This window comes from Betta splendens, chromosome 17 (assembly GCF_900634795.4).
Source record: "Betta splendens chromosome 17, fBetSpl5.4, whole genome shotgun sequence".
Taxonomy (NCBI): Eukaryota; Metazoa; Chordata; class Actinopteri; order Anabantiformes; family Osphronemidae; genus Betta; species Betta splendens.
The window spans coordinates 15,442,755-15,467,498 of record NC_040897.2 but is presented as its reverse complement, the minus strand read 5'-3'; the positions used below and the strand labels follow the sequence as shown (position 1 = coordinate 15,467,498).

General features: G+C 45.1%; 1 protein-coding gene across 6 annotated transcripts; it reads right to left on the bottom strand.

Annotated features, from left to right (window-relative positions):
* Nucleotides 1-390: 390 nt before the first annotated feature.
* esyt2a (extended synaptotagmin-like protein 2a) lies at nucleotides 391-24,415 on the bottom strand. Of its 6 annotated transcripts, none has more exons than XM_029131269.3 (25): nucleotides 24,264-24,415; nucleotides 22,932-23,361; nucleotides 16,053-16,094; nucleotides 15,397-15,531; nucleotides 14,369-14,445; nucleotides 14,018-14,090; nucleotides 12,810-12,899; nucleotides 9,315-9,370; nucleotides 7,978-8,098; nucleotides 7,527-7,703; nucleotides 7,269-7,351; nucleotides 6,810-6,858; nucleotides 6,513-6,602; nucleotides 6,332-6,427; nucleotides 5,612-5,713; nucleotides 4,495-4,557; nucleotides 3,826-3,900; nucleotides 3,618-3,704; nucleotides 3,381-3,530; nucleotides 2,848-3,293; nucleotides 2,654-2,752; nucleotides 2,427-2,558; nucleotides 2,231-2,336; nucleotides 2,097-2,149; nucleotides 391-1,943 (listed from the first exon to the last, which is right to left on the bottom strand). In XM_029131269.3, exons 2-25 carry the CDS (start codon nucleotides 23,352-23,354, stop codon nucleotides 1,898-1,900), a joined length of 2,871 nt encoding a protein of 956 aa, XP_028987102.1. In that variant the 5' UTR covers nucleotides 23,355-23,361; nucleotides 24,264-24,415; the 3' UTR covers nucleotides 391-1,897. The 6 variants fall into 6 exon arrangements, with proteins under 6 accessions (XP_028987102.1, XP_028987104.1, XP_028987103.1 ...); XM_029131271.3 differs by lacking the exon at nucleotides 24,264-24,415 and adding an exon at nucleotides 24,114-24,257; XM_029131270.3 differs by lacking the exon at nucleotides 24,264-24,415 and adding an exon at nucleotides 24,098-24,242.
* Nucleotides 24,416-24,744: the final 329 nt, after the last annotated feature.

Here is a 24,744-nt window from a genome sequence, read left to right as displayed (position 1 = left end):
CACACACACACACACACACACACACACACATTACAGCTTGACCTTTTGTTCTGTGGTGTGTTTAGGGGCGGTGGAGAAACTCAGGCTCACAGCTGAACGTATAAATCAGAGAAACGATGTTTACCCTGTTTGAACTGGACATTACGCTCACATACATCCAACCATGTGATTTACAGATTTCCTGCATGGGGTGCAGACTTTACACCAACCTGACCACACAGCAGATCAGTCACTGGTGAATACGTAGCTGTTTTATCATCAGGAGCTTGATGACGTTGAGTTTCCACTGATAGTTTCATAACAGAAAGGCGTCATGCTTAAACATGAGCAGTGGGGGCGCTCATCTCATCAGGCAGAAAAGCAGAAAGTGTAATAAGTGTCAGTCAACGGTGCTGTACAGCTTCATGCTGCTCAAGCCAGCTAAAAGCTCTTTATTTGACATGTAGGATTCATTCTTAAACACGATTTCTTGGTTCTCTTTGTAAATGTCTCTGGGTCGTGTGAGATTTAAGGCACAAGATAAATTAAGGAGACGGAGACGAGGAACCACCTCTCAGAGGATTCCCAACAGCGTGGACACGAACAGCAACACAGCGAAGACGACAGAGCACACGTAGAACGTTTACACACACACGCATGTAAAACAGTAGACCTCACTCGTCTGTGGGGACAGAACGCTGGTGCTGCTTTAGGACTGTGGTGGTTACTGATGAGTCCCTTCTGGCCTAAAGCTGCATCAGAGAAACTGTCCAATATTTTGCATCACAGAGCAACGAGTTGAAAATTACACTTCATTGCAAATTAAGACTAATGTTGATTGAAATGAAAAAAGTCATCATTAGGAAAACATCATTTTACACATAATTTCTACATAATAAAGCAGAAATGTTTCTAATTTTCTCACTTTTTAAAGCCAACAAGTGCAGAGTTTGACATTCTTTCTTGGATTAAAGTATCTTTTGAATAGTTCTTATGTAGCTCATGTCTGAATGAATTCAGCCCAGTCTTGTCAGTGATTGTCCAGCTGTGTAATCTTAATCTTGATCTAGTGCTGTCTTTAAATTAATTAGTTTGTCACGTTAAAAGCAGGGAAATGTGAGAAACGTATGCTTGGAGGTGTGATTTTCAGAATAAAAGCTTCTCCCGTCGTCACCACCAGAGAGCGTCAAACATCTGCACAGGCAGCTTCAGGAAATGACAAACTGTGGGTTGAATGCAGCTGAATTTCAAGGAATGAGAAGCTCGATAACATTCATTCTGGGTTCAACAGCTTAAATTGCAACTTACCAAGAGTACAAATGATCCCCAGCAGATAAAAAAACAGATGTGCAAATATTCAGACACAGTCAGTTTAAAAAAACAATCAGGTGAGAAGCTGCAGTGGCTTCACTTCAGGCCAACACAGAGAATATACTATTTAAAGTTCTTTCACCTTGGTTTTTACTCAGTGTTTGAGTGAAACAAAGCCGAGTATAGCTGTGATACCAAAGCCCACAGGGGTAAAATATAAAACGCTCGTCTCTTTGGTGGCATCTTTTCGTTCATGCACCCAACCACCAGCTCTGCTTCACAAAACCTTTCCCACAATGCTTTTATAAAAAAAAATAAAGACATCAAATCAAATACGACAAATCTTCCAGCAATCTTTGGAGACCAGGGATCTCTGTCTGTCATCATTTTACAGTATTTACACACTTATACATCGATATACTTCTATAAATATGCGGTACTTTACTGTTCTACACATTCTTCCTTTCCTCCATCGCTCTCACTCACTTCTTAAAGGGGCGGTTTGGCTTGCGACTGGTGTGAGTAAATGGATGTGAAAAGCTGCTTTTCCGGTTCCTCGTGCTGATAAGTGAAGTGTATAATGTGGCGGCGCGACGACGGCCGGCGTCTACAGCTGGAGAGGCTTCATCAGGCCGTCGGTGCTCAGCTCGTGCCTGTGGGAGGAAACCAGTCGCTTAGACGCTCACATGTTTCTACAGTGGTTTTACTTCAGGCTTCTACAACTAGTTCAGGATTTTAGTTCTGTGAAGGATCAACTACTTTAACATTTCCTATTTGATTAGTTCACAGTTCCAAAAGTAACCAACCACTGTGTCCAGCCGCAGGAGGTGATGTCCTCATGCGTCAAATCAATCAGAACCTAAGGAGAAACATTAAGATTAGGAGAGCAGATGAAGACAGAAACGACCTCTATCTGTTATTAAACCCATAAATGCCTCACCTTTCCCAGGAGGCCTTTATGTTTGGACAGCAGGCCTCCACCGTTCTTCACAGCCACATCCAGGGTCCGTCTGTGAAGCTCCACCAGGGAAACGTTAAACTCAAACCTGAACACACACAGCAGCGGCTTGAACCAACTAAACCAGTGTTTTCCTCACAAGGGGATTTAAAAAAACTACTGCGACAGTTTGACTCACGTCTGATCAAAAACCGGGTGGAGGTTTTTCTTCATCGTGTGAGTTTTCCTTCTGCCCGACCTGCGTTTGTCAGGGAGCAGGTAGAGGCGGACGTACGGGTCGGAGCCGTGATCTGAGAACGCTAGCAGGTTTCTGAGAGGGGAAAGAAAGTAACATTACATCACATTACAACCGATACGCTAATATGCATTTTTCAGAATAAAAGCCCTGTGCCTTTCGGTCCAGACCTGCATTGAAGCACGACTACCACAAGTTTGTTCCTCTGGGAGCTGTGTCTGACCGTCAGCTGGACCTCCCCCAGAGGGACGTGGCCGGGTCCAGAACCACTGCAGACACAGACACAGATTTTGGCAGGAGGTGTCGGCGTGTTGCTCAGTGTAAAAACGTGGTTGCTGATTTGTGTGTGTGTGACTGAACATACTTCTGCAGGTGTTGGAGCCTCTGCTGCAGCTCCTGGGCAGCGTAGGGGTTAGAGATGTCTGACGCGATGCTGGGCGTTGGCTCTTTGCCTCCGGCCAAGTACTGCTGTGACCCTGATATGGCCAGGTTAGAGGTGCTCCTCCCCGTGTCCGCCAGGCTCTTTCCCACTCCTGCTCCTCCCTTTGCCCCGACTCCCTGCCCTAAGTCAGTGGCTCCCAGGGGCCGAGTCGACTCCTCTGCCTGCTTCTGTCGCTTCAGCAGGTCCTGGGCTGACGCGGTGGCAGAGCGGGGGATTTCGGTGGAGGCAGGAGGTTTAGGGGGGTCAGAGGACACGGATTGGGTTGATGTTGGCTGTGGGATCGGGTTAACGGAACTGGCCTTGCGGACCTGCACCGAGGATGGCACAGCATCTGAGGGGGAGGATAAGTTCTTGTCCAGGCACAAAACCTGCAATTAGATTCAAACGGACGGCTATTAACAGTTCTATGTCCCTGGAGCTGAGAGCTCAACCAACCATTCTCGTCCTCCTCCTACCCGCAGAGCTATCTTCATCTTGAGGGTGCAGTCTGCTCCTGAGCTCTTGAGGGGAAAGCGCTTGTTCAGTGTCATGTTTTCGGCCGTCAGCAGACTGGCCAGAGGCATCGATAACGTGCCCAAAGAACAATCGTGCCGCTCGTCCTTCACCTAACGATGAGAGGAACAAAAAGATTAGCTGAGAGCATCAGATCAGCTATTGGTCACCAACAGCAACCAGGTGATCAGCTTCCATACCTCCACTTCCAACACCTGGACCTTGGGATTGTGGATGAGGAAAGTGAAGGATTCCTCCCACACCGGCACAGTGGTCTTGTATCTGGTCTGGAAAAGAACACAGAGGAGAATGGAGGGTTACTAACACAGAGCCTTCTGCTTTAAGGCCTCCGTCTACTGCAAATGTGAAACAGACATCTTGTTTCAAGCATATCAACCTTCACCTCACCTTGCTGTCGAACGACTTGTGCCCCACTCTGAAATGGACAAACGGACTGGGATCGCTGGTCACCTTTTTCCCAGACTGAGGAAGTAGAAAAAAGACATGAGCAGCAAGCAAAGGATTTATGAGGCATATTTTTAGACCCGTGTAAACTACAAAGTCCTGTGGAACATGTCTTTTAGCATTGGAGCAGATGGAGGCTTTGATAACAACTTAGCAACTCTTTAAGTGAAATGAACTGATAACCACTAACATCAGGAACTGTAGCTGGAGTATAACATCAGCTTTATATTGTGTCACTGCTGGGCATGCAATATCACATCCATTATGACACCAGTTACCCAGTGCTACGTTCCAGTCCTTTGTAGAGAAGTGTGCATTTTAATGGGAAGGAATTAGGAAGGGAAGCACATGAGGTGAAAATAAAAAGACCCCAAACCAGGAAATCTAGACAAATCTAAAAAGAAAGGATGAAAGGTGGATCCAGAACTGGGGACAACAATGTCGTTAATTACAACACACATTGTTAGAGACGGTGCACAAACATGATTAGTGCTTAAACTGTTGAATGCAACCTCAGCGTCCCGTAACAGAATGGTATTAATACAGTGTGAACTACACCGTGTTCCTCCAGTGTCTGAGCGGTATGGGTGTGCTTTGTTACTGTAGCATTACCTTGATGGCTTTATTGACCGAGGCCAGCTTCAGCCCCGCTTGGTTGAACTCTAACGGATTGCGCTTTGATTTCCCCCAGGGACAAGGCAGGAGAGAGCAAACAGACACACACATTCACCAGGAGGTTATTGGGGATGAGGAGGAACATGCAGGGAGGAGGAGGAGGAGGAGGAGGGGAGAAAGATGAGAACCACCAGCACCGCCAACATGAGGACACAATGACACAGAGACAATATGGGTGATCACATGGTTACCGCCGTTCCCCAGATAAACCTGGACATGAGGTCAGAACTAGAGCCCAACAAACACTGTACATATGAGGCTGACACTGATTCAGTGTATCTATACTTTTTAGCCATTAACAACAAGTACAGGAGTACATTTAGACAGGTTGATGTCCATAATTATGCTAATGCTACAGTTTACAGTTTATAATAAATCAACCTCAGGCAAAACAACACTGGTTGGACTTTAGTCACAAAACCATTAAATGGGAGTCAATGGTTAAATGGAGAGGAGACATGATGACCGTTAGAGGGAGGGAGCCGCTGGGTTGAGAAAAAGCTGGGAATAAACTTCTAGTCTTCTGCTGGGCTAAAGTCCAGAGTAAAGGTTGCGTAGCCACATGCTGCCCTCTGGTGGTACAGGTGGACAATAGCAAACACGTGTTTACACACGATGGGTTTAAACAGGAAGGATGGAGGGACAGCAATCCACAGAATTCACCCTCCAAGCTCCAAACCTCACGCTGGCCTGGTGAGGAAATCCCAGTCTTTTCATTCAAACACACTGAAACCTCTTCATCATCATATTGTGGAGTGGACTTTATGTTAATGCGAGCATCATTTAGGACAGAAAAGGTTGTTCATGCAGAGAATGAGCTGTAGCAGCTTACTGGACACACAGCTTCTCATCTTATAATATTCAGCTTTCCCATTAATCAAACACAATAACAGCGTTCGTAACAATGACATGAAGGAAACTGGCTCATGCTTAAGTGAGGATTCATGCTTCAAACCAAATCAAAAACCTGACAGACGTGATGCTTGGCAGAAGGAACCACACCTCAGCATTCTCCATGTTACACTAGGATGCAGAAAATAGCCAGCGGACTCACAAAGAGGGTCCGATAGAGGGAGGCGGTGTTCTCGCAAAACACGAGGCCCGCCGCCCGCCTCTCTTTCAAGTAGCCAGAGCCCAAGTTCCCCTCAAAGACGCTCTTCAGAGGAGGGAGAGGAGAAGCAGAGAGGAAGAAGGAGCTGAGAGGAGGAGAGCCAAGCCTGCACTGCAGAGTGCCTTCGTCTATTAGAAGCAGCGCTAGAGGAGACTGGTTAGTTTTCATTTCAGGTGATGTGACCTTCTACACGTGGTTACTTTAAACAAACAGGATCCGTTCTGAGCTGATGTATCTACAGTAAACAGCAGCAGCAGTGTCACGTTAAGCCCAACACAAGAGTGGAAATCAGCCCAGTCTGCTCCTCCGAAGCCATTCATGGTTTATAGTGTAATAGTGTTTATGTAATATTCATGAGTTTGCACTTAGAAATGTTGAGCAGAGCACAGTGTAAAGGTCTACAGTTGCAGTGCTAACATGAGAAGGAATAAATCACAGATGTCTGAGAGCCTTCATGCTGACGTCAAGCAGCAAAACGTAATTGAGTCAGCTGAAAGCGGGTGCTGTAAGTTAAATAATGCACATCACTGACTAACTCAACAACCTGGATCCTGCCTCAGTTTATGTCTTTACATATGACACTAAGTGAATATCAGCAGCGAGCGGCTCATGAGCCTAAACCTCATCAGTGTTTGAATCTGCTGGTCCATCAGAACAACTCACTGGGAGACTTCTGGCTGAATCGAGGAAGACGACGAGCAGCGCGGACGCCAGGCCGTCGTTGGCCTGGTCACGATCAGCTTTGACGCTCACCAGAGCCTGTGGACAAGATAGAAGTCATGTGACTGGTCAGAGGTCAGAGGTCGGGGGTACTTCACGTCAATGAGGCTTCTCATTAACTCACCTGGTCCAGCTTCTCAGGCGTGGACAGCACAGATAACCACTCCAGTTTGAGGTGCAGCCTTCCTGTGGACACGTCGTCCAACATGAACCACTGACAACACAAGAGTCCAACGTTAAAGCTCACCCACTTCTCAGAGATGGTAACCAGATGTATTAAAACAATGTCCCCTCGTCGACTTCATGAATTAAGCAAAACAGAAGTTAGGTAAAAGCTCAATAACATGCAGTCACAGTGACAAACTGTAGTCAGCGCATTAACACACTGGGAGACGCTCAGCGCAGAGAAGATGCTGATTACCTCATCGACCTTCTGCTCCTTCTGGACCTGAGCCAAGTCGATCAAGAGTCTGAAAAACAAGTGGGGAACGATCTGAGATTGTCACAGAGGGCGTCTGAACGAGGCTGACTCATCACACCGGCTTTTAGCTGCTGCTTCGCCGGAGACGAACGGCGGAGACTTAATGGACTCTGGTGGAAAATTAAAGGGGGGCTCAGAGCTCTGCACTCAGACACAGCTGTGAATTCAGTGTGAAGCCTCTGATCGTTGCCAGCGTCAGATGAAGACATCTTGTTAGATTGTGCGTTAAACTGCCACTAGAACTACGATACTTTTATTTACTTTTAGTTTTAAGAGGGCACGTCTCAACTATAAAGTTGTAGCACAGAACTGTGCTCTGAGTATGAAACGAGTCAGCGGTTACAATAGAACAAAATACACACAAGTGACTTAAAGTTCTAGTGTTGCTATGAGCCCTACCTTCCCAAGAAGTCGTCTTCATCAGTGTCTTCATCAAACAGCTCAATCTCCACGTTGCGTCCTGAGTGTTCGTACACCAGGGCCTGAAGCAACAAACACATGTTCCGGCGTCTTTACACCGACTTCATGTGAGAATATGCTGCTTTAGTTTCCTGTGATACTGCAAATCTAGCGGTTCTGCTACTGCACGTGTCCAGTACTTACTGCATTCATCATATAATACAAATGAATGCACCTTTCTTCCACCTTTCTGCCCACCTCATGCACTTCGTTCCATTTTGGGTTGAGGTTCTCGCGGATGACTTTGCTCTTGAAGACCTGGGTCCCGATCTGGATGATGCCGTACGGGTCGGACTTGCCTTTGATCAGCCCCTTCATGTAGGTGTCCTTACTCAGCAGGTTCTGCGCCTCGATGAAGTGGAGCCTTAGGACGCCCTGAAGACACAGACAGAGGCATAACATAAGAAAAGGAAACCGTGGAGCTCATTTAGTTTCAGTGTGGCTGAGAAAGTGAAGCTTTTATTTGATTGTCTCAAGCAACAGGAAAGGTTCAGTAGCCCATTACTGCCCATCTCAGTAATAACACGCTAATACTGATATAGTTACACCTAATGTATGAAAATAGAGTTATCCTTGAGTCTTTTATTCGACCACACCTCTGAGCCATCCCTCCACATTTATTAATCAGTGCGACTGTACTGTACTTCACCTTGGGCATGGGGAAGCGCAGGCGAGCCATCTCTGTTGCGTCCACCAGAGGGATTTTGATGCTGTTGGGCAGAACCATCTGGCCGGAGATGATGTCCTGAATGATGCCATTACACAAGCCACTAAAGCACAGATGAGAAGGAGAAAAGGACAAAGATAAAAAAGCATTCAAATACATTATGATTCTGCTTTCATTCACAATAATCACACATGTTAGACCACATCTAAATAGTCTAAATATGGGTATTTTCAAAGTTCAGCGTATTGAATTCTGTGATCAAGCACAGACACACAACCTCTGATAGACCGTGTTTCCTCTAGAGGGCAGCAGGACCCCGCATTAAACCACAGCATTTAATTCCCCTCAAGCTGATTCTGGGTCAGTTTGATGCAGCACTTTCACCAGAAGGCAAAGATAACTTCAGTGTTTACATGTTAATTTTGCTTGTTCACCAAACACAGAACAGTTTAACAGAACACTTGTCCTAATGTACCTAAAAACAGAGCTTGTTGTGTTTGTGTTTTTGGCTCGTTCACTAAAAAACAACCAAAGCGGATCCAGCGCACAACGAAGAGCGGCCCCAGCTTTTCCTTCAGTTTCAGGACAAAATGCAAATGGCCAGTGAGGAAATATGAGTAGTTGACACAGGAAGAAAGCGAGGGGTGGGGCAGAGGACAGGTCTGCAGCCGCACACGCACAGACACACACCTCACGCTCATTCTGGTACCATCCCGTCGAACGAGGAAAGCTGCATTTCACAGGGCGTGATCTTTGGTTAACCACAAAGAGTCTCAGCTGAAGACAGAGCTGAGAAAGGCTGTGAGAAAAGACGGCGTGGTGACGTGACGGAATGACCTCACAGCTGGAGGGTAACAGTACGAGTGTGTGTGTGTGGGGGGGGTATACACAATGGTGTACAAAAAAGTGTAAAAACTGTGATGACGGCAAACTATATCTGCAGGTAAATATTTGCATTGTCACTCTGCATGAGCTTAAGGATATTTAAGCTCCATTAGCTGCTGTTGGTCTCTAAGTGAACATTCAAATGGATTTCTAAGTGCACGACAGGTTCCTCTGGTTGTAGCAGTGTCCTGTGAAGCACCGATTGGTTCATGTATCGGAGCATAAACACTGTCTTTTGTGCATCTCTAGTTGGTTCTCATTGGGTCTGCGTCTAAGATGCACCATTATGTGCGGACGTCCAATCAGATACCAGCTTCTAGTGACCTGGTGGTGAATGACCTTGTAGGAGATTCAACGGTTTTATGTTAACCACATTTCCTACATTAAATTGTTCACCTGCAAAACCATTAAAATCTCTTGACTCCAAAACTTACTTGACTCCAGGAATGTCCAGCATGTTTGTGAGTCCTGTCCAATTGATATCCAGCATCTAAAAACAAAAAAGAACTATGATTTAGAGCAACATCCCAAAAGCTGAATCTGCTGCTGTGGTTAAACATATATTTCTCAGGAAGATCGTGTCATGGTTGATATTGTAAAACCATCTGTGCAACACTAAAATAGTGTGTGAGGTGAATTTTCTCTCCTCTGCATATTGTCGGCTCCTCACTGACGGCGTCATGAGTCAGCAAAGCAGCTCCAGCAGCAGCCAAAGAGCTGAAGTAAAAAACAATCGACCCAATGATCAATACGGCAGGAGCAGGTTGGTTTAGCCTCCACACAGAGGAAGTCCTGCATCTGGCCGAACAACATACACCAACAAATCATCAGTGGAGCGGCGTTTAGAGGACTAACATGAAATCCAGTCTCAACAGCAACACAAAAACAAGAAACGAACCTGAAGAGAAAGTCTCAGTTAATGAACAGCTGAACTTATATGTTATATAATAATTTGTGTATGACAGAAATGCAGCCCCGCCTAGTTCTGTTTTACACAAAGATGGAAGAATTAATATGCACATAACAATATTACACTCAGCCTGGATTAAGGTTAAACACGATATAGAGTCACCGCCTCACTTTTCACCAAGGTGACACAGCAGATGCAACCATGAATTTCAACTGTTCCAGGATCAGGCTACACTATATTTGTGTATACAAATATCCTAGCAGGTAAAAAAAGAGTATTAAAAATTTTCACAACCATTTATTTCAGGTAATGTAGACATCAACATTATCAAAAACAACAACGGCAGCAACAACAACCCAGTCTGACAATGTTATCAGACAACAAAGTAAGTTCATTGGTCTTTAAATGTATGATGAAATGAAGGCACGTGCTGCCACTCCGCCTTGCTGTCGACAGAGACGTTCCCAAAGCAGGAACATGCATCCCAGACCGTGTCACTTCCTGAGAACATGCAGCTGTTTGCTGCCACATCAAAGGAAGTGCTACGCTCCCTCTTTTAATTCACCGCACAACGTTTTAAGTCTAATTATGTGTGGACGTGAGGGTGATGTAACCCAGCACAGCAGGCACCAACACGTCCCCTCCACACAGGCCCTTTCTGTTGCTCAAAGTCAAAGGGTCTCCCACTTATTAGCCCGATTCGTACTGGGTTGGTCGAGGAACTGGATTTTGTGGACAGGTCTCATTTTGAACACTATGTCAGACACTTGGTCAAACTGGAGTCTCTACAGCAGTTTAATGAGGCGGAATCACACACATACCTGACACACCTTGATCTCAACTGAACCTTGTGTTTACTGCTTCTGTCATATCAGCAACAGACGTGCTAACGCTGGCAGCGCTACACCAAACAGCAATGGTTGCTGGAGTGGCAGCTGAAGTAGGAAGGATGGAAACAGGACACAACCAGTAGAGTGTAAGGCCATGGCACAGTTACTGCACAGGGCTTCTCTTCATCTGACACGCTAATAGTACATTAGGTGTAATGGTAGAACAGCAGCAGCAAGGATTAGTAGCAGATTGGTTTTCCAGCACCTGTAGCTATTGTTGCCATCTTGGTGCAGAGACAGGACATTGGCTCTGACCTGAGAGGAGCAAGCAGTGAATAACAGGCCTGAGTGAGAAACGCAGAGACAGTGAGGCTCTTTGTCCTGATAATAAGGCTGATTTGATTTGCACAGAATAAACAAATCAATCAGAACTGAGGAGAAGAAGAATCTGAGCCTGGAGGCTCATATGGACCGACTGCCGGACATCACACAGGCTGCACTGTCTAGGCCACAAGACAATCACCAGACCTGCACTGGGACGGCACCCAGCTCAAAATAACACATGTCCACAGACCATAAAAGGAATGTGAGCAGGGTGCCAGTCGTCAAGGTTAACTGCACAGCAACATGCATCCAAAATGGGAAAAGACCTGCATTTCAAAACGTCAGAACGCATTTTAAAATGAGCAAGTACGAATGAGATAAAGGGTGCAAGTGCAGGAGCGTGTGCAGCAGCATGTCTCTGATTAGGAGTCACCGCAGAGCTGGAAAAGGTTAGCAAAGAGGCTTAAAATGTCAGACGCTGATCCGTTATTAAGACTGCAGCAAAACCAGGAGCACTGATGAACTTCACATATGCAGAAATGGGCTTAAAAGAACAGCAGCACTTTGTGTATATGAGTAGAAGAAGACAAAACTAAAATAACAATATTATAATAAATAACAAAGATAAAATACATTCAAGGATGATGCTCTATGAAATTAAACACCACCACAGAACATGGGCCCTAGCACCCACACACACAGTTGGTGAATGTGACAACATCTGGAGGAGGAAGACCTTCAGAATAAAGGAGGGCAAAGGGAAATCTAGAAATCTGTGCTGTGGACAGATAAAGTAACGGATGTGCTCTCAGGAAAAAGATGCAGTATCTTAGCAAGTTTGGAACATCTCAGCTTTGGGGCTGCGTTGACATTCGGTGCCACAGCAGACGTGTCACAGACAGAAGAGTGGAGATACCAACATCCTGCACATGTCACTAAGGAAAGTGAAAGTAAAGAGAGGTTGACTTCTAAACGCCCAGTGCAGCCCCTCAAAAACCACCACAAGGACAGTACCAACACTCAGTGAGTCAGTGGAAACATCCAGACATGAGGTGAAGGAAGTAAAACGCAAAGGTTTAAGGTTTGAATCTGGGCTGTGGGACCATGTTCCATTAATGTGTTGCATACAGATGAATGGACTGTACACACGTGCCCCTCGCTGGGGTGTTTGTGTGGGTGTACCACTGTGGCCTAGTTAGAGCTCTACATGTTCACTACAATGGTCTGTCAGGCTGAGGCAGGAAGAGAATAAAAGCAGTGGGAGGTTTCACAAAAACAATTAAATTATGGTTTGAAAAGTAGCAGAAGACACAATTGTCAAGTACGCAGCCTCCTTGTGGTAAAGTATTTGAGGTGGTGGTAGGCGCTGCAGGATTTCCTGAACTGATAAAGTTATGTTGTAGATAAGTAACAGCAGCATAACAAATCAAGGAGCAGCTACAGTGTGTGTGTTTGTACAGTATAGTGCTGTCACTCTAACAATGCCCCATGGTTACCAGCTGAAAACATTATACATTATAGATCTTCACACCTGCCTAAAGCTGCTGATAAAAGCTGGAATCCCTTTAAGCTGCTCACACTTCCTGCAAACGCGACAGATGTGTTCCTCTAATTTCAAACCCAGTAAAATGAAAATTTGACAAGTGCTTCTAAAGCTTTCGATGGTGATTGTCCTTCTGTGGCTGCCGATATCAAAGCCTGAATCTGGAAGATAAAATAAGCTGAGGCAGAGGAAGGAAGAGCGGTTGGGAGGAGGAATGCACTGATAAAGGAGCTGTGCCACTAGGACGGCTGCAGACAGACAGCTGCTGTGCTTTACTCTGCTCAAACAGTGGAGGAGTGGGTCAAACATTAAAGGTACTCACAGGTTTCTTGAGGAAAAAGATGGACAGGGCTCCGATCAGAGGCATGTCCCCAAGCAGCGGCTCCATCACCACCCTCAGCACTCCATCCAGCTGGACAGAAAGAATTATAGGCAAAATCTGAGTCCAATTAAGCGTTAGCTCTTGTCTAGAAATGTCAAACTGCAATAATGAGATACCTGTTCCAAACACCAGAAACACTATTAAACTGCAACTGACTGACTGTTCATGTCCCAAACTCCTGCTCCTCAGCTTCTCAGGAATGCTCCTCTCAAATAGCTATTGGATTAGGCCCTTATCTGGCTGATTAAACAGTTTGCCTTGAGTGAGCACTGCGTAAGCTTATATCCATTTTGTGAAATGTAAAACCTGATGCAGGTGAAAGCTTAAATGTTACTGTGAATCACAGTTTTCCAATATTAAGGACACCGGTTCAGTCCCTGCAGTGACTCAAAGCTGAGACATGTACACTGCCTGCAGGACCAAATTTGGTTGTGGCTCACGCTGGGTAATCAAATACCAACATTTTGCTCATCAACCCACAAGTGGAAAGACTGAAGACAGAGCTTTGTTTATCCTCACTGCCCTCCTGTAGCTCATTCCTGCCTGCAGGGAGGCAGATTCATGCAGCTGATAACGTCGGAGGGGGAAGCTTTTTTTCGTTTTGCTGGAAAAAAATGTCAAAAAGCGACTGAGAAGAAAGTTCAACAGAGTGGCTCATCAATCACGCTCTATCACACTGTCAGCACCACTTTCTTCAGCTGCCCTGAGAAGCTGACAGACTGAAACGTAAGCATAGCACAAAGGCAAATAGAGACGGCACCTCACACGCGTGGACGCTTCTCCAGCTCTCACTCCCTCTCTAATCTCTGAACAACAAATATGGCCTGATCTTCTGCCACCAGCTGAGTGGATACCGCGTCCTTTATCAGTCCTGAGACCACGTATTATGTAAAACCGTCTCTGGAGGGGTCATGGGTTAATAACGTGGCCAGGGTCAAAGCACTCACTGCCACAGTACCACCAGCAGATCTGTCTACAGGAGCTGCCTCACTATGAAAATGAATATTTAGAAAAATAACAATTAATAAATATTTGCTGTCCCCTGACCCTTCATTATACAGTGAGACTGTTGGTTAATCAACTAACAGCCATCAAAAGACGTTTTTTCTGTTTTTCTACATCTCAAGCATGTAACACTTTTGTCTCACCTGTATACTCTTGATTCCAGCTCGGCAGTAGTATTTCTGGATGTCGACATCTATTTCTGTAGCCCCAACAAAGCTGAAAGGATCAGAAATAAAAGAAAGAAAAATATCATCATGATAAAGTGCTCGCCTTCTGTCGCAAGTCCTCTGACAGGTTCAAACAAAAGATCATTTCTATTGACATTTCCACGACTTCCATTCAAAAACTGTCAACTTGACTTAAAAAACTAAGTTAATAATAAAGTTAATAATTGTTCTTTGGGGCCATTGAATGATCGTGTGTGTGCAGGGCCTGTAATAACTGATCCTCCGCTCTGGTGCACAGCTTGTGACTGTTAAAGCTTCATGACGTACCAGATCTGCAGGTCCATGATGACCTGCCTCTTGTCCACGTTCTCTGTGTAAACCTTCACCCCGTTCACTCTCAGCGGCTGCAGGACACAACACATCACAACAGGAACAAATGAGCAAATCTTTGAGCTCTGACCAAACTGTGGTTACAGATTCCACTGCTCCCTGCATGGTTCACTCTGCTAAAAATGCAGGTATAAACGAGAAGGAACAAACGAGGAATGCTCTTCAGATCTGTTCAGAAACGTGCTCCGTGAGTTCAGTGGAGACAGAAGTTCAGAAGAAACTAGGAAGACAAATATACAAACACACCAACTAAGACTTTAACACCTAACTTTGAGCTGCAGAGTTAAGGAAAGACACCAGCATCGGTGTGTTTTAGTAAACTGCTGTGTGGAGCATGGCGGCGTGGGGGTTAAAGCCGTCGCTCACAGCAGGAAGGACCTGGATTCACATCCACCGTCTGCGAGGCGTTTGTACTCCCTGTGTCTGCGTGGGTTTCTCTCCGGATGCTCCAGTTTCCTCCCACAGCCAACATGCAGCCAGGTTAATTGGAGACATAGGAGTGAGGGTGACTGTGGCTGGCTGTTGTTAACAGAGAGCCTGCTATAGAGGAGGAGATGGCCCTCCTTTAAAACTGGCCTAAATGCACTGCATTGTTTGTAGAGCTGCCAGCAAACAGGCACCAGTGGGTGATATGTACGATGACATCTGACAGGATGTAGCGTATGTAACACGTCTTGATGTGTAGTATATTTATGTATCGTATTATATATCATTATATATATGTAATCAACTATCTGGTTCTGATCATAATGTTTAAACGTTAATGTAGTGGTGGTTTGAGTTTGTCCATTTCAATCTGGCAGCTGTAAATTTACTACACATGTTTTATTAATATACACTAACTCAGCAGCAATACTCATGACTAAGAAAATCTCAGATCTATAAAATCATACATCTACATATGGCAAATAACCAACACTTAAATGTGAATTTTAAACTCTGCACAGGTGTTTGAGTCTCGTCACCTTGTCGCCCATGTCAATCTTGGTGAAGCAGAAGGTGCTGAGATGAGGGTTGGCTCCCTTCACCGCCGGCTCGATGGTCTCTCTGAACAGCTTGTCCAGAAACTGGCAGATGAACGGCCACATCTGCTTCACCGTCTGACAGAAGAGACACACAATTCTCACAGGAACTTCCATCTGCACAGAAACCTTCACTAAAACCATCTGAATGCAGAAGCTGAAACTGCTGCTGCAGGTCGAGACACTGGGTTTCGTAAAGGAACACAGATTTGTTGTTGTTTACGTGCGTGGAAGAGAATTAAAAGAACTTGCAGTCAATCTTTTTGGACAGACTCTCTTCACACGGAGTTTTGAACGTCTTTAGGTTCATTCGGTCAAGCATAGATATTAAAGTGTTCTTGAGCAGGGCGTAAACATCCATTGCTATCTCTCAGGAAGTCTGTCTAAGTGATGCTCTTCCAGGTGCCAGTTTCTCCCTCTCTAGTCTCCGCTCTCCACCCTTCCTCTCTATCCTTCTCCATCTCTCTCCCCAGGGATGAGGTACTGGGTCAGGGTCTATGAAAGCTCCAGATTCAGATCCTATTTATATACCCAGTCTGCATCTGCTAGGTTGCATGCTAACTGTAGTGGACTGAGAGTGTTTGCCTGCATGCATGTACCTTATTCAGCCACTCCACCCTCTCCACATCTGGATAATGAACCTGTAATAAAGGAAGAAGATTCGTAGTTATGGTTTTGAAATACGTTTGATGTCCACTGTGACACACATTAGTATTTGGATTAGCTGTAAACATAGTCCTGATTAGTTATAATGTCATACATGTACATGTTAGCGTACAGGTTACCCAGTCAATACTACAGTATAATCTCTGACACAGCATCAATGAAGATCACAAAGCAGTTCTCCAAACCATGTCCAGCATGTCGCTAGCTGAAGAACTAGCAGGGCCGCAGGCACTATGTCGCTCTGCCTGAAGCACCGGCTCCACTGACAGACCAAGTGCAGTTCATAGTGTTCTGTCACACGCTGGACATGTCACAACTGAAGCTCTCTATATGTCGGGTCTTTCTGACAGGAGGAGGACAGCGCTGACCCGAGTGGACACAACCAGGACGCTGCAGTGAGACGGAGCCTGACGGGGCGTCAGTGCAGCGGCATCGACTGGGACGGACCTGTTACGTAACCGACACAGGGAGGATTCCGCTCCAACGCCTCGGCCTCTCGGGTGAGCACCTGTGTCCATAAGCACTGTTTGAACAGAGAACGAGGCCACGCGTTCTGCCTCTATGTGTACTCCTACTTACTGCAGGCTTCTTACACTGACAGCAGCTCAGCATTTATTACCTGTGGCTTATCACAGCCAGGAACCGTCTGTGCAAACGGTAAAAGCTGCATGATTCCCTCTCACATGTGACACATGGAGCCGACCTACATACACAGAGGCCTACATACCATGAGGTGCAGGCTACACATAAACAAGCAGGCTTACAATGACATCAGCATCACATGATGCAACTGCCAGGATTAAAATAACACCCACAAGGACAGAGGTGTTTTTAAACACTGCTGAAACACATGGTGACAGACTCATCATCATATGATCATGTTGAAACTGATGCGGTTATAACATTGTCTCATCTCTCACAGTACCTTTATGATCATTATATTTTACAATAAAAATGCAAAACAGACTCACAGCATTGACTGTATTCACGTGTTACTTCTTGCTATGTTGACTAATATATTTACTGCTGAGCCTGATGTCTCTTATTCTTATTTTACTATTGTTTGTTAAATACCTGCTAACGTGATTTCTTTATGACTCAGTCATTCAAGTAGGAAATCACATGATAGCTAAGACGCAGGAAGCTGATTTTACCACCAGCTGGATTCTACCACTGGATTGTAACCAGCAAACATGACAAATGGTCACATTATTTTATACTTTTCCGTGTGCAAGGACATAATATTCAGGATCTGATCTGTCTCTCAACAGAGCTGCATCTACACTGGCTGAGCCATAAACACAATAAATGTAGGAACTAAAACAAACGAGATGGAACCAGGGCCTAAATGGAGGAAGGAATGAGTCATCTGACTAATAAATCACAAAGCAACAGCAGCACCACAGTTTTCTGCCTTTTTGGGGACACAAGTCTGAGTCAGTAGATGGACAAGAAGGTTTGAACTCAGGCCAGTCAGCAACATGAAGAACACAGAAGACACAAAGCATCTCCCACGTACAGAAGACAACTAATGATAAAAGTATGTAATGTAATGTAAGTAATGTAAGAGCAGAATGCACAGCTCTACAGGCCTCATAATGTGACTATATGCGGTGCAATGGCAGCAGGTTGGACACCTCCTGCCCCCATGGAAGCAGGGTTTTGCTGCAGCGCCCCCCCCAACCTCAGGACAAGCAGGATAATGGATGGATGAGTCTGCTCTGCCCTGTAATTACATCGCCAAGAGGACTGTGTGGATCCTGTTGAACATGAAGCCAATGTATGAGAATAGAGCTGCAGCGTCTATGAGTCAAACTACGGCAGAAATAGGATCCAGGGGTTCTTTATCTCGTATCTTGTCCATTAGTGAATCTTTATGTGAAGCCCCCTGAGCTACAGATCTGAAGGACTTGCCCCTTTAGGTTTCTTGGTATCAACGCCGGTCAAATGGGTGAGCGTCACAGCCGAACTATGCAGCAGCTGTTAGGAAATCCTGACCTCCCTTCACCGCCACACCCCCAACACAAAGCATGTGTTAGTGAGAGAGAGGCGGAGAGCGGGTGAATGATTCCGTCCAGTATTATTGGAATTTTTTAATTTAAACTGCAACTGCAGTCAATCAGTTGCAGTTTCATGTCCCAAACTACTGCTCCTCAGCTTCTCAGGAATGCTCCTCGCCAAAGTCACAACAAAAACAACAAGGAAACGTGCTGAATCAGCTTCTGTTTGAACTGAGGAAGGTGTTGAAGGGTGCAGGAACAGGACTCTACTGTATATCATGACACAGCGGCTCTATGCTGACGTCCACATGTAGGACGGTGGAGCATGAGGGTGATGAAGCAGCGCTAGGACAGGCAGCATTGGCTGTCGATGGAGGGGGCTGTAACATGTTATTCCAGCAAGTATTGGCAAGCTGCAACAATCCGTGTGTAAAATATGTCTCAGTAGGTCGACTGTAACGACAGCAAGGAACCAAAATGTGTTGTCTTTAGACACAGCCAACATTACGCCACCACCAACTATTTATACCGTTTAACTGGGAGGTTGGGGTGAACGGCTGCCACAGCAAATCACAGGACTTTACCACAGGAGGCTGAAGTTTATGGCAGTATGAAACTAACGTGTTGCTCTTAATGTTACCAGTCTCTTGACGAAGCAGAAACCCGTCACCGTTTAACCAGTGTCTCCACCCAAACCAGTGTTTGTGCCTAATCCCAACCAAACCAGCTTATCTGCACAGCAGGCAAAAATCTGTGTCTTTGTGCAAGATGGTTTTATGGACATGGGTGTTGACACTGGACGACTTGTTGCTCACATCGCCGTTATTTATGCAGCTGCACAAAAACATCTGCACACAAATCTCTTTTGCTTCACGTGTCTGTTGTCTTTAAAACTGTGGCAAAAGCAGAATTCTACTGAAGCGACACCATACTGTAGTTTGAATACATTTGAATGGAAACCGAAGCCTGGTCACCTATCAGCCAGGCACAGACGCCCATTTACTGAACCCACAGCTACTGTATTTTATTGGTTGTGGCTCCAATACATAACTAATAATAAACCAACTAAGTTCTACAGCAAAATAGGATCTCACCTACAGTAAATATGATGACAGCCAGTGTTGATACTGTAGCTGGATCCCACAAATGTTATGTTGACATGGACGTTAACATTCCCTACTTTAAATTAAAGCTTTAGGCCGAGAGGGTTTCTCTTTCAATCCACCACAGTAAAGAAAAAGAGAGGAAATCCTTCCAAACACCGATAGGCTGCAGGTAAAAGCAGAACTCAGCAGCACAAGGCCTTTCTGTTGCTCCAAATTGTTTCCATTCTCAGCTGCAGAGCTCAGTTCTGTGGCTCATTAAAAAGAACATGGCAGAACAAGCCCCACCCATGTTACCACCGTGTGCCGATGTAATACGAGAGCACAGAAATGACGGGAATTAGGAGAAAACCGTCTGTGCTGCAGTGACGAGTGCCCGTTCACAGGCAGACTGTTCAGACCTCTTCAGACGCAGCAGTAAATCACCTGCTGTGAAGGACGTAATGCAGGCTGAAGTGTTGTTTTTTTTGGTTTTTGGTTTGATTTTGGCACTGCATAAACTTTAAACATATGAATTCCTTCCAGGCTGTATGGCTACATTGTCCCATGAAACAACCAGCCCATTATCACTCCCACGACATCAGATCATGCCGGTTTGTCAACTCCTATGACAGCGACACCTGAAGCAGAGCAGAGTTTTCCCACAGAATTTGGTTTCAGTAGCGGTGGTGGTGGCCACCTGAGCCACAAGGGTGGAGGGTGAGGGGCTGTGACGGGCCAATAACCCAAACACTGAAGGTCCTGATTCAGAATTAGTCTGGATACACAGCTCTGATATCGGTAAACTTGCGTGAACTGTGTAGACCAACCAAACTTCCCATACCAATAGCATTGGTATGGGATGCTGAAGGATCTGATGCTGTGGGAGGACACACACCCCCAGCAATGGCGTCAGCGCAGACTGAAACCACGTAACCACAACAGTCCCAGTGTGTCTGTCAGGTTTTATTTGTCTGGATCTAAACCATTGAAGAAAAGTAAAGTAATGTAAAATAAGGAAACCCGTGTCCAGTAATACTGATTGAACCAATCAACAACACTCAAACTGAATCACCTAATGGCCCTGCAGGTCATGGTTTGCTGATGACTCACATTTCAATAACATCCAGTCAAGCAATTCATCGCTTATATTTCTGCTTCCTATTTTGTGTCGAGTGCCACAAGAATGAGGTTTTACTACAGAACCGGTCAAGCACTTCCTGCAGCCGGTGTAAATCCTACAGACTATTAGTGTCCTGACCCCATTTCCTCCTTTTCAAACGCTGTTGCTGCAGATATTTAACAGCAGCTCTGGCTGAAAGCCTAAATTTCAAGACTGTAAAACACAGAGACAACAAGTCATAAGTGACATTAGCATAGGATAACAAGCATTTATAACATGGTTGATGATGACAAATTGGACACTTTCTACAGAAAACAAAAAACATTTTCTGGATTCATAGCGACGTGAGTGATTGTGCAGGGTTGTATTCAGAAAGGTTCCTTCAGGCATTTCTGACCTGCTAACTATGAGCTGCTGCCCACACTCCCTATCAAGCCTCATTCCAGACATATTTGCTAAGATTAGAGACAGGAGTCGATTGGTCTCGGTGAATATCTATATTTATGATGATCACAGCTTGCTAATATATCATGAACCAGTTGGGTCACCTGATTGCTCTGACTTTGCATATATAGTTTTGTGAATATGGCCAACCATGTTACATATGTTAACTTTCTTTACTTTCCTTAAAGACAAACTGTGGATGATACAAACAGAGCTATGTTTGTATCTGTTAACGATGTATTCACGTATCAGCGGAGGTGTATAATAAAATTGAAACCTTATGTTGGGCACAAAAAATAGACATATTGCAATCTGAATAAACAAACACTACTAAATTAAAAAGTGCCGACTTCCTGCTTTGTAAATGGCCATTTGCCAAAGTGACACTGGCTCAGATGAACAACCTTTATTTTGTTGGTAACTGTAACATGAAGACTGGCGAACCTTTGCCTCCTACTCAGCAGGTTTGGGGGTTAGTATGACAAAGGTGACCAGATAATAAAGGACTGACTATGTCTCAGTGTCTTTCAGTGGTCAAACTTCACTGTTGGTCCTTTGTCCAACAGTCACTTTAATCCTTTCACTAGTTCCTCAGTTTACTTTAATCAGGCAAGCACACGTAACACAGGCTTGATCAGATACGATATCAAAGCAGAGGATCAGCTCAGCTTCTTTCTTGAGCTCAGATTTGTTGTTCAGCACAATTTTGTCTTACAATGTGCTAGAAAATTCCCTATATTGGGAGGGACAAGACTGAATTTCTCTGGCAACTTTCCATCCACTCAACACTTCTATAACCTGATAAAGACGCTGTATGATGAGAAGAATATTCATTGTCATTTGTAATATTAATTACCAATGATATGATGGCATCTCAAAGATTATTTTCTTTAATATGCATATTAACGTGTATTCATTTTGAAACTATTTAGGCATTTGATCAGTCATGTGGAGCCAAGTCCAAGACTATGTAAAAACAATAAGACACGGTGGCAGCCATGACAGAATGACGTAGTTGTGGGTTTTCATGACGCTAGAAATGGCAGAGAGCATTAATAAACTAAACTTTTCCATCCACCAACCTGCTTCTGGGGAAACACTGAGCTCTTTCACATCTCTGCACCACAGCTGAAGAACTAATTTGGTGATTAACCTCCACCAGCTACATGTTACAGCCCCACTCGCATACATGCCCAGAGGTAACCCAGCATGCTGGGGCTAGAGGAACTATCCACAGCTCACAACCATCATAGAATGAGTAGACAGAGTGAAAGGGCATGTGGCCATCACAGCTCCTCCTTCTCCACACCTTGTTGTGGCTTGAATGCACTGTGATGGAAAAACCACATCAAAGCTGAGAGATGAATATGGAAAGTGAAAATCAGAACAGGTTTTATGACTCTTACAGTCTTATGTTCCTGGGAGCCCAATGGGCTCAGAGGCCATTTAAAATCCATTTACTGAGAACTCCTTAGGGTGGTTAATGAGATTAAAGTGATCAAAAAAGTGTAGGGCAGATTAGATCTGATAACTGAGCTGACTGCCACGAATGCATGACCTTTTCTCTGGCTATTTCTGAGACCCTCATTAACCAGCTACAATGTTTGCTTTGTCCAATGGATTAAAATACATGTGGCTGAGTATCAAATGTCACGCCACAGTCTGTTCATGTCGTTCTTGTCATTATAGTCAATATCAGTATGTGACAAACTTGAAATGCTGCCTGTGTGTAGTAGCAGTAACAGTGTTCGTAGTAGGAGTATAGCCAGAGCTTCCAAAGCAGTTTCAGATTATTACGAACCTTGAAAAGTTTGAAAGGTTACCTCCTGACACAAACAAGGAAAATAGGCCTTTTGATTTGACTGAATGCCTACAGAAAAGGTTACGAGTTCCGTCTTTAGTCTTTCTCACTGGTGATAAATGTCAATACTCCTTAGAAAAATGTGAATGCACTTGTATACTGAGTGAGGAAAGTTCTGGGGCAACATGCCATGAGCTCAAACGCATCCATTAGCCTGTCTGGCAGGCAACCAATAGATGATGACATCCTACACTGGGTTGGGAAAACACCCAAGACAGGATTGTTGAAACACAGTCACAATACAAGGCAATGAAGGCGAGACAGAGATAAGAGCAAGAACGCAATCATGCTGGAAGACCTACCCACGGCGGCAGCTCAGTGGGAGACACACTTTGCCTCACTGCCTTGTCCTCGTGCTCCAGGAAGGCTAGGACGCGGTTTATCCTGTAGTCTTTGTTGATGTGGTTCTTCCTCCAGTAGAAAAACATGGCAAGCCCGATCAGAACCCAGCTGAAGCTGAACTCCAGGTACCCCAAGACGTAAATGGGCAGGATGACGGCGAACGTCTTGGCAAATTTAATCCACATATCGGTGACATCTGTCAGTGACGACTGCTGCTCTTCTGGCGGCTTTTCTGGGGACTGAGGTGGGGTCACGGTGGAGCTCGTTGGGGTCACGGTGGAGCCCGTTGGGGTCACGGTGGAGCCCGTTGGGGTGTTCGGTGCCGCCACCGACCCGTTCGCACTGACCCCTGGTCCCGCTGAACCCTCCATCTTGTTACTCATTTCCCCTCTAGAAAGAGATTTGTGACAGACAATTACAGTTTAAGTTCTTGGTAAGTTGTGAGCGTGTCATCACTGCAATGCAGACAATTCCCACAGGCCAAAGGTCAAACTATTCTCAACAGTTATAGTCTCAAGAGCTTGATCTGAATACAAGGGTTGAAATGAAGCACTACTGTTTTTATGTCTTTACTGTAATTACACACCTGTCACATAGACAGCAGTGTAATAATAAGGTTATTAAGATACATCACCTTCAACCAGAAGCTCTTATTACGCTAATTTAATTCAAATGAGCACAATTTATAAACAAACATCTTCCCTCTGGTTGTCTTTAACAGAGCACATCCACCCGGTGATACGCGAGACCCTCAGACACAACGCGCAAACATTCAATTTTGTCAGTGTTGTTGTGTTGGAAAACTACATACATGTCGTACTCGTAAAAACAAACCTAGCATGACCAGAAATACGTTTAAACATACTATTCAATTCGGCATATGTAAAATCTGTCTAAACGCACTTTTCTCATTGGTATTTTCACTTTTAAAAGTGCCTCAACCGTCTCCTCTGTGATCTTAACGCACCCAAACACACCACGGACGCGGCGTGAAGCGGTTATAAAAGTGGAATTTCTGCTAAAATGGGTGTTGTTTGGTTTAGATTTATACAGGCCGAATAGACGAGTACCCGTAACTACGTCCAGAACGAGCTAAAGTCTGACGTTAGGCTGCGTAAAAACGTACCATGAAGCAGACAAACCTTTAACTGTCTGACATTTTAGAAGGAATCATCCGTGACGTTGTCTCCGAAGTGACACGTATCGGGCGAAGGACTTGAACAGAAACAAACACCAACGAAGAAACACAACTTCTTCTTCTGCGCTCACCGCCGAAGACACGAAGCACTCACCGGTTCTTCCCGTACAGGCTGCCGAACCTCACTGCATGCCGACCCGGTACGCTCGGACAACCCTGCTCCCCCTGTGTTCACCCTGCGCCGCGGAGACTGGCAGCTCTTCTCAGGCAGCCGGCAGGAAACCGTGACCCGCCTCCGCCGGGGAGGGCGCGTCCGAACGCGGAACGCGCTGCACAGCCGGGCGCCATCTTGTGGCAGAGAAGCGGATGTGGCTCCACGAACTTTTCCAGCGCGTAGAGTTCGAGATCAGGACGAGAAACAATATACAAACAATGCACCAATAGAAGCAATGTTTGTATGTTTTCACTTAAAGAACTTTAAACGCCTTGAAGAGTAACTGAAACAGCCACGTCATCACTGGGCCCCACACGTGGACCTGGGTTCAGGCCTCTCGCTCCAGCATCTCCTGCTCTTCAATAGAAACACATTTTCAAAACTGTACCAATTTTGTACCTGAAAAATGCATCAGGTTAAT